This window comes from Protopterus annectens, chromosome 11.part0 (genome assembly GCF_019279795.1).
Source record: "Protopterus annectens isolate FY-2018-M chromosome 11.part0, PAN1.0, whole genome shotgun sequence".
Lineage (NCBI taxonomy): Eukaryota > Metazoa > Chordata > Ceratodontiformes > Protopteridae > Protopterus > Protopterus annectens.
In genome coordinates, this window is record NC_056745.1 from 953,277,771 (window position 1) to 953,291,944 (window position 14,174).

Here is a 14,174-nt window from a genome sequence, read left to right on the forward strand (position 1 = left end):
CAGGACCCAAGATTTGGAATTCAGGCCGACTGAGGGCAACCTGCCAGCAGATTACCCAAATGTAATGACTGCAACAGTGAAACACGAAGAATATCCTTCAAAAGCTTAACCCTGCAGTTATCCAACAATATTTCAGACTGTAACAGAAATAGGCACACTCAAAACACCCACTGATTGGTACCAGCCTGAAAGTGTACTGTAAGCAATTTCATTTTCCTGTTTATACTCTTAAAGCCAGAGTCGGAGGTTTAACTTTATCAGAATAATGTAGGCAAGTGGAATAGTAAAAGGCATCAGAAAGCAGGTACCATACTGTTGTTTCCAAATGAGTGACAGCAAACAAGAGCGCACATCCCCTCCTGCAAAAATAACTGTGACTCCATGTCCCAGCCTAGTCAGATGAAAATCAGGAAGTTGTAAATCATCTCAATACCTACAACTGAGTCCTTCAGCTTTCATGCAAAGCACTGCACAAGGACAAAGAAGACCTACAAAACTAAGAGCACAAACTGATTGTGAACAATAAGGAGGAAGATGAGAGGAAGCTAACAGTGAAAAAAGTAAACCTTTTGCTGCTGTGATGAGTACCTCACACAACTGTATGTTTTCCTTCTTTTCTAGTTTCTCCACCTTTTCTACTCACTCATTTGTTAACTGAATAAGTGAAAAGGTTATTACTGACCCTAATCAGCAATGACCTGAATGGTAAAAAATACTATATCTACCTATCTAGACATGCGTAGATCTATATACATACCATACTCGCATATTTTTGAGTGTGTGTGTTTATATATACACACACACACACACACACACACACACACACACACACACACACACACACACACACACACACACACACAGTGGATATAAAAATTATACACACCCCTGTTAAAATGCCAGGTTTTTGTGATATAAAAAATGAGACCACAATAAATCATTTCAAAAATGTTCCCACCTGTAATGTGACCTGTAACCTGTACAATTCAATTGACAAACAAACAAATCTGTTAGGGGAAAAATATAAAAAATAAAAAAACGTTGCGTAAGTGTGCACACCCTTAAACTTAAACTTTGTTGAAGCAGCTTTTGATTTAATTACAGCATTCAGTCTTCTTGAGTACACACCTGCAATCAATTAAAGAGACTCTGATTAACACCAAATAAAGTTCAGCTGCCCTACTAGGATTTTCCTGACATTTACTCAGTTGCCTGCTACAGCAAAATCCATGGTTCACAGACAGCTTACAAAGCATCAAACAGATCTCACTGTTGAAAGGTATCAGTCAGGAGAAGGGTACAAATTCTTCTAATTCTTAAAAGGGTACATCTTTCTAAGTTGGGAACTGTTGATTGAGGGCTCAATGTTATTCTAAAAGTGTGTTAGTTCTGGTTTAAGCACTTGGGCTTCGGGCCAGTTATTTTACATTAAGAAGGTTCGTGGTCTGCACTCTTGTGGGAGGAAAGGCTGGACTCTGCCCTTCTGAGCTGGGAATTTCTGGTTAAAGGCTTATAGTGCCTGCATATTTGAACTGTTTCTTACTGAAATTGGTACACCTTGTTTGCTGTAGCATAGACTAGATCCAGGCCCGCTGAATCTAGCTTTGTTTGTATGCTTGTTGTTTGTTTGCTTGTTATTTCCCTGAAACGCTAATTCCACCTAAAATGCGGCTTTTCAGTGCTTCTGTGGATCCCTAGTGATATCTGCATTGCTTACTGTACTTATTTCCTTGTTTCACTTGAAAAAAAGTTATTGTTTGTCGTTTTTGCATTTAAGTTACCGGTAACGCATTGCATTTAAGTTACCTGGCACTTGCTCACTAAAGCAATTATATAAGTCAGCACTAAAAAATTAAAAGCACTAAACCCTCACAAACTCCCCTTGAGTACCTTGTTCCCCATTGGCCCTTTTTTTCAATTATAAAGGAATTCCCAATACTATTCTAGCATGTCCAAAGGTCAGTTGTCAATCTCCTCTCCGGTCCAGCTGGTGAATCTGGGAATCTTGAGGCAATGTTACAACTGTCTAATGTACACAGACAACCTCTCCTCCTCCCAACAAAGGCTCTTGCTACCCACATAGTGCCTTTTTTAGGCAAGGCTCAAAAGACAAACCCACCTCCATAGGTATCACAAGGGATAAGAAACTAAGAGTAATGCTACTCAACGCCAGAAGTCTAAACCTCAAGATGCACGCACTCGAAACTCTCCTTAGCATGGAGAACATCGATATCTGTGCAGTAACAGAAACCTGGTTCAAGGCTCCCGAGAGCACCCCAGCACTACCAGGTATACCTCATACCACGCTTTTCGGCCCCAAAACTTGGACCGAACCACAAAAGGAGGGGGAGTATCAATATTCATCAAAGATATCCACACCTCCAGGTTGGTGGCACAGCACGAAGCATCAGAGACTATCCATGTGCAACTAACAGTGGGTAAAACTGCCTTCCAGTTTATAGCCTGCTACAGATCACCCTCCCAAACCCAGGAACCCCACTCGGCCTTCCTGAGAACACTGGAAAATATGAAGGTCTCTCCAAACACCATTATACTGGGCGACTTCAACTACCCAAACATAGGCTGGGAGCTCCAACACCCTAGCCCAAAGGTTCCTAGAATTTATAAACTCAAATGCTATGGAACAACTTGTTACCACTCCCACAAGAGGGGAAAACATACTGGACCTGATCATCACCAACATGGGGACTCTATGCTCCAGACCAGAAGTGTATCCCTCACTGGTAAGATCAGACCATAAACTAATCTCACTGGATATTCACATCCTGACCCCACCCCCTGCCCAGAAAACCACAGTGAAAAACTTCTCTAAAGCAAATTTCACACTCCTCAAAACCAAGGTGGAATCCTTCAAAGCCCCCGGGCCTGTGGAAAATACGGCCCAGACCACAGAATCCTTTATAAACGCATTCTATGAACACCTTCGGGAATGCATGGATCATGCAATCCCAAATAAAACCAAGAACCAATCCTCCAAAGGCAGACGTCCTGTCTGGTGGACCCCAGCCATAATCAAATTATACAATAGAAGGAGGAAGCTACTACATGATAGAGCAAAATCCCAAAAAGGGAAGGCATCTCTGATCAGTATTAGCAAAAAACTACGGGCACTCATAAAATCGTCTAAGGCCAGCTTCGAGAGAAAAACTGCACAGGACACTAAGGATAATCACAAGGCTTTCTTTAGTTATGTTAGGAACCTGGGTGGGAATTCCCAGATATGCTCAGAATTAGTCCAAAATGACAAAAAATACACCGAACCCACAAACATTGCCAACATCCTAGCTGACAGGTCCAGTGCAAACTTCTCCCCCCCTCCCCACCAAAAGGGCAAATATCTATCCCAGCAGAGTGCTGCCCCCCTGACATCTCAGATGCTCAGGTAAGAGCTGCCCTCTCCAAAGCAAAAAACACAGCATCAATGGGACCAGACGGTGTCCCGGGCTGTGTCCTACATGAACTCCAAGAAGAGCTAAAACCAAACATAAAGCTACTGTTCAATCTCAGCCTTACTACAGGATATGTACCCAAAGAGTGGCGTACAGCAACAGTGGTCCCTCTCCACAAAGGTGGTGCCTCAACGGATCCTGGAAACTATCGCCCCATAAGCCTGACTAGCTTGGTCTGCAAAGCTATGGAAAGGATCATCATGGACCTCATAAATAAAGATATTGAGGACCTACAGACACTGGATCCTACCCAGTTCGGCTTTGTTAAGGGCAGATCCTGCCTCTTAAACCTAGTCGATTTCTTTAAAACAGTTACCAAGGCCATTGACGAGGGGAAGGTGGTCCACACAGCCTCCCTGGACCTCGCAAAAGCCTTTGATACAATACCCCACTCGGGCATTATAGATAAGCTCACCAGCTTAAATATAAACCCCTATGTCACTAGATGGGTTGCAAACTGGCAGAAGGACAGAACCTACATGGTTAGAATTGCTGGAGCCATGTCAGACTCCAAACCAGTTACAAGTGGCATCCCACAAGGCTCAGTCCTGGGACCTCTCTTGTTCGGTATATATTTCTCGGAGGTACAGGCCAACACAGAAGGACTGTGGCTGACCAAGTTCGCAGATGACTGCAAACTGGGCGCCATAATCGACTCTCCAGCCGACACAAGCATCCTCCAAAAGGGCCTCACAGAAACAGACAACTGGTGCCAGAGCCATGGCCTCAAGCTAAACGCCAAAAAGTGTATAGTCATCCCTTTGGCAAAACAAAGTGCCCACAAATTACCACATAGATGGTAATCCATTAAGTACAGAAGAAGTCATTAGGGACCTGGGGACCCAAGTTGATAGCAATCTCTCATTTGACAACCACGTGGCCAAAGTGGTTAGAAAACATTTTATATAGCCCACCTAATCATGAAGGGATTCACATCTAGATCAGGGAGGTCATTGTGCCTCTTTACTCATCCCTCATCAGGCCCATAATTGAGTACAATGCCCCTTTTGGGATGTACCTTACCAGACACCTGCAGTAACTGGAAAGACCCCAAAAGTACCTCACCAAGAGGATCAAAGGGCTCAAACAGATGCCATATGCTGCCCGGTTAAAGAAACTCCAGCTCTACTCAGTGGCATACCGCCTGTTCAGAGGCGATCTGTGCCTGACGATAAAGCCATGTCCAACCCGAATTAATGGACATGCTGCACCTCAGAAAATCCAAATCCCATCGAGCTCGCCGAGAGACTTGAACCTCAGCACTGAAATAAATAGGACATGCTGGAGGGACAGATTCATAACCCAGAGGCTCCCTTCACTCTGGAATAAAATCCCAGTCCAGGTTAGGCAGAGTCCCTCATTGATTCTCTTCAAGAGGAGTCTTGATGAGTGGATGGGAGATCATAGGTTTACCCCGGGTATCACTTCTGTGTCACTGTTAGACAGAGGCACAGTATACTAACCTCAAAAAAGGGCATAGCAAAATTAATTTAAAATGGGTGGCGAAAGCCAAACACACTCTGGCTAGGCTTATAAATGCCCTAGGGCAGATAGCCTAGTATGAACCTATGAACCTATGAACAAATACATTTCCACAGCATTGGATATACTATGGAACACAGTGAAGACAGTCATCAAAAAGTGGAGAAAATATGGGACAACAATGACGATGCAAAGAACTGGATGTCCCCCCAAAATTGATGTAAAGACAAGATGAAAACTGGCCAGGGAGGCTGCCAGGAGACATACAGCAACACTGAAGGAGCTGCAGGAATTTCTGGCAAGTACTGGTTGTGTACTACATGTGACAACAATCTCCCATATTCTCCATATGTCTGGACTGTGGGGTAGGGTTGAAAGACGGAGGCCTTTTCTTACACAGTAAAACATCCAAGCCTAGCCAAAATTTGCAAAACAATACATCAATACTCCCAAATGCATGTGGGAAAATGTGTTATGGTCTGATGAGACCAAGGTTGAACTTTTTGGCCACAATTCCAAAAGGTACGTTTGGCGCAAAAACAACACTTTGCATCACCAAAAGAACACCATCCCCATGGTTAAGCATGGTGGTGGCAGTATCATGCTTTGGGGTTGCTTTTCTTCAGCTGGAACTGGGGCTTTAGTCAAGGGTGAGGGAATTATAAACAGTTCCAAATACCAGTCACTTTTGACCCAAAACCTTCAGGCGTCTGCTAGAAAGCTGAAGATGAAGAGGAATTTCACCTTTCAACAAGACAATGACCCCAAACATACATCCAAATCAACAAAAGAATGGCTTCACCAAAAGAAAATTACAGTATTGAAATGGCCCAGCCAGAGCCCAGACCAAAATCCAATAGAAAATCTGTGGGGTGACCTGAAGAGGGCTGTGCACAAGAGATGCCCTCGCAATCTGACACATTTGGAGCTCTTTTTCAAGGAAGAGTGGGCAAATATTGCCAAGTCATAATGTGCCATGCTGATAGACTATTACCCAAGAAGACTGAATGCTGCAATTAAATCAAAAGGTGCTTCAACAAAGTATTAGTTTAAGGGTGTGTACACTTATGGAACCAGCTTATTATACGTTTTTTATATTTTTCCCCTAACAGATTTGTTTGTTTTTCAATTGAATTGTATAGGTTATAGGTTACATTAAAGGTGGGAAAAGTTTTGAAACGATTTATTGTGGTTTCATTTTTTTACATCAGAAAAACCTGGCATTTTAACAGGGGTGTGTACACTTTTTATATTCACTGTGTGTATATGGGTTCACTTCAAAATCTCAAAAGCTGAAAATTCATTAATACCAAATCTCAGAATATTGAAAAATATACAGGACACCAACATTGACTGTATTGCAGCAGAAATACATACAGAAACAAAGAAAAGACAAACCATATTAGTCTAATCAACTATTAGCAGGGTGGGATGCCCCCTGCACCCCCCATGTGGGGGGGGCTGCCCCCCCCCACTTAAATATATCAACTTCGAGATCGCACTTCACTACAGTAAGATGAGTTATGTTGTAGCATAGTACATTAAAAGGAAACATGACTAAGGTTACAACAGGCAGTCTTGAAGCATATAATGGTATGTCTGCCAGTTTCTTCTGTGAAGTACGATCTCGGAGTTTATATATTTAAGTAGCAGGGGGTGTGGGGGGGTGCAGGGGACAACCCCCCTGCTTATAGTTGGGATTAAACTATAACTGTAGAAGAGTAATATGTTTCTGTATGTATTTCTGCTGCAATAAAGTCAGTGCTGGTGTCCTGTATATTTTTCAATATTCTGAGATTCGGTATTATGAGTTTTCAGTATTTTGAGTTTTGAGAATTTGAGTTCAGTATTGAGTACTGAGATTAGGGATTTTGAGCTTTCGAGATTTTGAAGTGAATCTGTGTGTATAAATATATATATATATATATATATATATATATATATATATATATACACACACACACAAATAAATATATATATATATATATATATATATATATATATATATATACACACACACACACACACACACACACATAAACATATATATATATATATATATGTATACACACACACACACACACACACACACACACACACACACACAAAAATACCTACATAAAAACTTACTTAGACACAGGGAGAACATGTAAACTACAAACACAGTGACTAGACATCACGACTGTATCCTGCAGCCAGATGCTGTGGCTTGGACATCTTAATCACTGAGTAATCACACCGTTATAATATATGGGCAGATGACTTGAGCTACACATAAGAACAAAATAAGTATATCTTGCTATCACATCCTGCATAACATCAAAAGTAAAACCTTTTTTTGCTTTAGGCTGATGAAATCCTGAAACGGTAGGTAAAAGACCAAAAAATTGTTAGTCACATTTTCTAATGTCTTCTTAGCTGGAACACACATGCAAGACTGAAGTAAACAGCTGCAAATGTGAATTTATTTTCTTATAGCTGCAAAGTGAATTTATTTTCTTGAAAGAGTTTATGTGTTGGAAGTATAGCAGTATAATTTGCATTAGGGCCCAAAGCTCCAACCACTTAGGTTTTTAGGGCTGAAAGACAATTCAGCACAAAAATACAGTTGTGTAAGTCATGCCTCTCAACAAGTTTGAGGAAGAAATCTGGACAAAACCTTAAAAAATGGGGGGAGGGGGGAGGGACAAAGGCCCAAAAATGGGGACAAATTTTAAATATTGCCCTTATAAACTTAGCAAATTGCTGGAATAGCCGCATTTGTGTTAGGCTACAGTTTCTGAAGGATAAAAAGTCTAAAACTCAAATATATGTCATTACTTAGTAACTTCAATCTGCAGTGATTTGCCAGAAAATCACAATTTTTTTTGTGAAAAAGAAAAAAAAAACGATGGGACAAAAATCTGGACATTCTGCAAAAAAACAGTTGAGAACTATGGTGTAAGTTAACTTATCATAACAGGAGGTGTTCTAATAGATCTCTGCTTCAGTAGCCTAATCTATTTGGACTATAGTTTCATCTTTGAAGACTTTTTTTTTCAACTGTCAAGAGTCTTTAGCAACTGTTCAGAATCACCTACTCAAGTCTGGGTTTTCAAATCAACTTGCAAAAACTTCTATCATTCCTTCTCACATAACTGCATTTGTGGGACGTCTGTTAGATTCTGCCATGAGAAGGGCCTTTCTTCCACCAGACAAAGTGAAGATGTTTCAGCAGTGAGTTTCACCTTTCAAAGCTAGCTACATCCAATGGAATGTCTCAGGATTTTGGGGTACATGGCATCAGCAGTTCTCATGCTTCACCTGGCTAAGCTCCACATGAGAAAAATCCAATGAAATGTCAGGTTAGTCTGGACTCAGCATCTGCACCCTTTGTCTTTTCAGATCTCAGTTTGGAATTTGTAAGAAGGGAGATTCTCTGGTAGTTACAGCAGATATCTTACAATCCAGTTCTCCCATTCTCCCTTCTAACCCCTCTCCAATCTATTACAACAGATGCATCAAACTTCGCATGGAGAGCAGTTTCCTGAAAGTGCGAGGTCTGTAGAACCCTCATGACAGACAGAAAGACTGAAAGAAACACAAATGTCAGACAGCTGTTGGCAGTGATCAATACTTTGAAAGCCTTAAACCTCTGGTCCTAAGGACCTCAGCAAGTTTACACAGAAAACACCACTGTGATGTGTTATATAAACAAACAGGAGGGTACCAGATCATACCATCCTTGCATACTTGCTGTGATAGTCTAGGATATGCAACTCGGCTCAATTTGATTCCACATGCTTCACACATTCCCATCAGAGCATAACCTGACTGCACATAAACTAAGAAGGACTTGGACAGACCCTCATGAATAGAAACTTCATACTGGGGTCTTTCAAGAGCTGATCCATCTGTGGGGAGCACCTCTAGTAGATACGTTTGCCTACTCTCAGAACTGACAGCTAAAGAAATCTTACTCCAAGACTCCTTACAAACAGGCCTGGAAGACAGATTTCTTCTTATTACCAAGTTCCTGTATACGTTTCCTCTCAGGCTACTGACATCCAAGGTTCTTCTAAAGATGTAAAAGCTCTCTCCAAAATTGTGTTGTTGTCTCCCTTTTGGCCCAGGGAACAGTGATTCTCATATTCTTTATAATCTGGCCAAGGGCAGTTACCACAGACTTCCCTACAAACTGGATTTGCTTTCAAAAGATGGTGGTTGTTTGATACACCCCAACCTGAAAACTCCAACTAACATCCTTGTTGACAGAATTTTTATATCTTTTAAGCACTCCCCCCAAGAACTTGCAGTGAGAACTAAAGGAGGTGAAAACAAATGCTACTATAAAATCATACATGTGCAAGTGGAAAAGATCTTCTAGCTAGTGCCAGGCCAATAACCAGAACTCTTTTTAGGTCCTGCTGTTCTAGGTTCTTTATTATTTGTGAAAGTCACAGCCCTCTGGCTTTTTATATTCCTCATTTGTCTGCCATTTCCATTTGTCTGCCCTTAGATCTCCATCCTTTAAAACATTCTCAAGTTAAGCAGTTTTTGAAAGAGATACTGCATTTCTGCACATCCCTTACAATACTAACTTTGTGCTTGAAAAGGTCATTCTTTTTCCATTTCAACTATCTCATCAGCCTGAATTGTGGGTCTTAACATGGAAGACTGTTTTACTCATTGCTCTGATTGCCGTTAGGAGAGTATCTGGAGTTACAAGCTGCTATGGGGAGTCAACCCTACCTCAGTTTTACTTTTTTGGGACATTTCTCAGATGCTTTAGTGTGATAGCGAGCAAAAGACGTCTGCAGAGGAAGGAGTTTCATAAGGCACTATGGGTAAAAGAAGATGGGCTATTATCCTGGAAAAGTTTTAGATACTGAACTGTCTAACATCCTAACAGCATTAGTCTAACTGTTGATGAGGACAGACTTCTTTATATTGGTTCATGTTATTTTCACTGTATCTATTTGTATATGTTGTTAATGTCTTGCCATTCTTAGGATCACAATTACAACAGGGTCCCCAAAATGTTTGTTCATGGATGGGAAGTATCTGTATCGCTGCCTGTATCGCTGCCTGTCTCTGATAGATGCCCATCTAAGATTAGTTTCTCTGCCTAACACCATTTCCTTGCCAAGACAGGCTTCAGATACCAAGCAACCATGAATAGGATAAAGGAGGCACCACAGAATGAATGGATGAGTGAATGAATGAATGTGTGCAAGTATGCAATAAAATATGCACCACCAGTCATTTGATTTAAGAAAGGGTGCAAAACACTATCTTAAAGCCTTGTTTAACATATGTCAAGTCAGAACAATTTCAAGCTAGCTATATACATACTTTCCAACGTGGTTTCTGTTGTCATACATCCGCAAAACCCTTCTGTAAACTGCAAACAACGGTCGGTTCAATCCACAGGCTATTGTCCTATAAAAGTCCTTCCTCTCATCCTTTGACATTTCAAAGATAATTTCAGCAGCATCTTTTATTCCATGCTCCTAAAGAGACAATAATATACTTAGAAAGGAAATCTACCGATGGTAGACATTTGTTAAAATGCTGAAATCCTGCTGTTTTTTTTCTTCAATATAGTAAATCAAAATAATGCAAGCATTTTTTCAACTTAAAAAATGAATAAAGTTTTTTCAGAACACTTATTTAAAAATATCCTTTCACATCTATGGATTCTGACTGCAGAACCAAAATTCATGTAGTTGGAGTACTTCAAAATGATGTGCAACAGATCCCAAGGACAAAGTAAATGCATTAACTGGTTTGCTTAAGTGTCTTCTTAAGCAAATACTTTGCAAAGCAAACAATACATTCTAAACTAACTATTCAGTGGCAAAAAGAACTGCATTTACTATACAAGCAATCCATAACAAAAGTGAAGTGCAGTTACAATTACTATGACAAAAAAGTGGGGGGTGGATTTGTTCCTCAGCAAGTCATACATTTTGACCAGTTATCTGATTCCGTAATAACATCACTTAGAAGTTTTTTCTCAAATTAGGACTCTCCAAAGAGTCATATATCAAAATATGTATATATTTTGTAGCCTCTCACTACAGAACATGCATATGGGAGTCCTCTGTTAGGTAATGAAGAGTACGCTGATATCTCTGACATAGTTAACCTAAGACAGAGTATTTGATGATTGGTAATTAGTAGAAAAGATGAACTTTTTTTTTTTTTAACCTTTTCTTAGAAGATGCCATGTATGTGGTCACATGCACTTAGGGGAAAGTGCACACCATTAAAATGCTAACTACATAAAAGTTCCACACACTTAAGACTACCAGTTGACTTGCAGCCACAAGCAAGCACCCCTCAAAATGACAATTACACTGCTAATAAGTAATACACAAATGTATTCCTGGCAAATATGCAGAACCTCAACAGCCAAGAATGGATGAAGGGACTGCCCACAGAAAGGAGACAGTAGGAGGGAATATTCTGACCCATCGAGGAAAGTTCTCTCATAGATAAGCTGTCATGGTAAGGATATATCTACTATTATACAATGACAAGTCATTGTCATTCAAAAATGTGCATGCTGATTAGCCCAACCAGCGTGCCTGTTGAAAATCAAGCATATACCAATAGAAAAAAAGTCTGGTCACCCAGACTTTCTTCTATTAAAATATGCTATGGCTTTCCAATTTTCTTGAGCTAAGAGGTTGAGAGGTACGTTCTGAGAGCAGAGAAAATACAAGGAAAATCTGATATGTTATGCAAAACTAAAGAAAAGTACCTGATTTTCCTTGTATTTCTGGCCTGTCTCTCTTGTATCTCTTAACTGTCTGGATTTCAAACTTTATTAAAAAAAAAAAAAAAAAAAAAAAAAAGAAGCAACAGAGATCTTTTCTCCATTCCTTCTTTTCCAAACCACTGATGTACTATGCAAGTGTGGGAATGTAAGTCAAATGCGCAGTACATTAAGAAAGCAGTAGGATATGGAAAGAAAGTAGAACACCATGGCACCACTGTACAAACACATTATTTAAGAAAAGAAAGTGATTTTTTTTCTTAACTAATGTTGTATAATAGCAATACCCAACTCCTGGAGTAATATATTGAAGATTTACCCACCGTTGCCTTTGTTTAATCACTTGGGCTTCGCCCTTGGAATTAAAACACACCTACAGTGGGCATATCTTCAATATATCATACCCAGTTGTTGGTTACTGCTATAATAATGAGGACACTCCTTAATGGGTCCCATGGTTGGGTTAAATCCCAAATAGTAATCACCAATATCAGACAATTACCAAGTTGAGGAAAGCATGTCCTAAAGCACTACTCTAACAAAAGAAACTTGTCTATCAGAATAACAGTAATGCTGGATGAAGGTGTTCACCAAAGGTCAAGTGGACACAACAGTCACATTTGCAAAATAAACTTCATGAAGCAAACACTGGATGTGGACTATGCAGCCTGGAATCCAAAGGTTTTGTCTGGTAATTGTGGGCCCTTTGTCCCCCAGTGTGGAAGAAAAAAAATGGTTGTTTTTCCATTAGTTCACTCAACTACCTGAAGTAAAACTTGTTGGTGGCACACATGCAGGATGTGAGTAGCATTTCCCTCCTCTGTTTTCTGCCTTAGAAAAACAAAAGAGATGAAAGACCTGATTCAGGGGTAATTCATAACTCATTTCATGGGGGTATATCAGTTCACTGTAAGTGGCACCTGATTCTTGTGAGAGATCCGATACAGTTCCCTAAAAACAAGAGCCTGTAAGCTTTGAAATCCTGTGAGCAGAGGTAAACATTGTCCAAGAAACTATAATTCAATAAAATAAATGTCACATAAATAAGCATTAGAGGCTCAGACCTCCACAATCTTCTTAGTTAATTAACTAGTGTCTCTTGCTTTTATTATGTAACTCTGTTGTTGTATACATCTTCATTTCTTAAGCACTTTATATAACTAACAGTGCATTAATGTTATGAAAACACAAATAAACAAATGGACTGGTATTCCACAGCAGGATTTGTTAACCTGAAAGGGCGCAGATTGTGTATGCTCCAAACCTTCTATGAGAAAGCAGCCAAGACCTGTATTAGTAAAGATGCAATCACACCAGCAGAAACAGTTAATTCTGACAAACCTGTGGTAGAAGGGCAAAGTATTACAACTTGGAAACAGTAGAGTGTTTGTGGAAAATGATTATTCACTGTACATCTAACAGAAGAGAAGAAAATTTATCCTGGTAATCAAAGAAAGTAGAGAGGCAGGTGTGAGATTCAAGCTGCTGTATTCAGCTGTCTTCATAATATTTTTTGCCTGGAAGATCAAAGTCATTTTTGTTGCAGAACAGGTTAAGGAGGAAATACAAAATATGTCCAACAAAAAGTGAGCCATCAAACAGAAGGGGACTCTGCTTCTCATTCTTCTTATAATAAACCCATACAGTGAAAGCTGTCAATGGAAAATGCTTGAGGGACAGAAAAAAAGCACCATAACTGACGAGAAGAAACAGACCTTGGAGCTGAAATGGAGTCTGGGGTTGTTGATGAACAGGATAATCTGCAGCACTGATATTAGAGAATTAACGAGAGACTATAAAGAAACAGTCACAATTGTGAAGTACGGCTTTACAAGAAAAAGTGGCTGAGAAAGATTAAACTGTTGCTGACTTTGTTAAACATGTCAGGGGAGGACTGAAAGGCATACGCTCCACTTCATGTCATTAATGTTTGGAAGGATACTAAAAGGGAAAAAAGATTAACTATAAGAAAACAATTTTTGTTCTTAGTATTTGTATTTAACATTTCATGACATAAACTGCATGTTATATAGCAAAGAATTTTCGGTGACTGTTGTATGTGATAAAGCTACTAAAGTAAACAGAAACTTTTTTAGTTTTAAGAAATATAGATATTAAAATGTAGAAAGAGAAGAAAGGCTGGACAAAAGCATGTTCAAGTTAATATGATTTTCTGGCTTAATTATTCAGTTTTAATGTTACATAGATTGTTGCTCAAGTCCTGCCCTTTCTAAAATATTACTCCCCTTGAACTTTATTCAGTATGGATTATTAATACAAATTCCATTTATTTCTATGTAGTTTACTTCTTCCCTTTTCTAAAGAATCTATCTCCAGTTCTTTTATCTTCTTTACAACATTCAACAATTCTGTTACAAGGTTTTGCTTTTGCTTTCCATTTCCTAGTAATTGTTTTTGTCAACCAGAAGTATTAAATTTAGCAGGGGTTTACTGTGTCT

At 39.6% G+C, this 14,174-nt stretch overlaps 1 protein-coding gene across 3 annotated transcripts in view; it reads right to left on the minus strand.

The window, feature by feature from the left end:
* Positions 1 to 14,174, minus strand: part of DMTF1 (cyclin D binding myb like transcription factor 1) — an 884,631-nt gene that overhangs the window by 502,733 nt on the left and 367,724 nt on the right. For all 3 annotated transcript variants that reach the window (XM_044088345.1, XM_044088344.1, XR_006366980.1), the window contains exon 7: positions 10,287 to 10,444. In XM_044088345.1, coding sequence (XP_043944280.1) covers positions 10,287 to 10,444 — 158 coding nt within the window. The remainder of the gene's footprint in view (positions 1 to 10,286; positions 10,445 to 14,174) is intronic.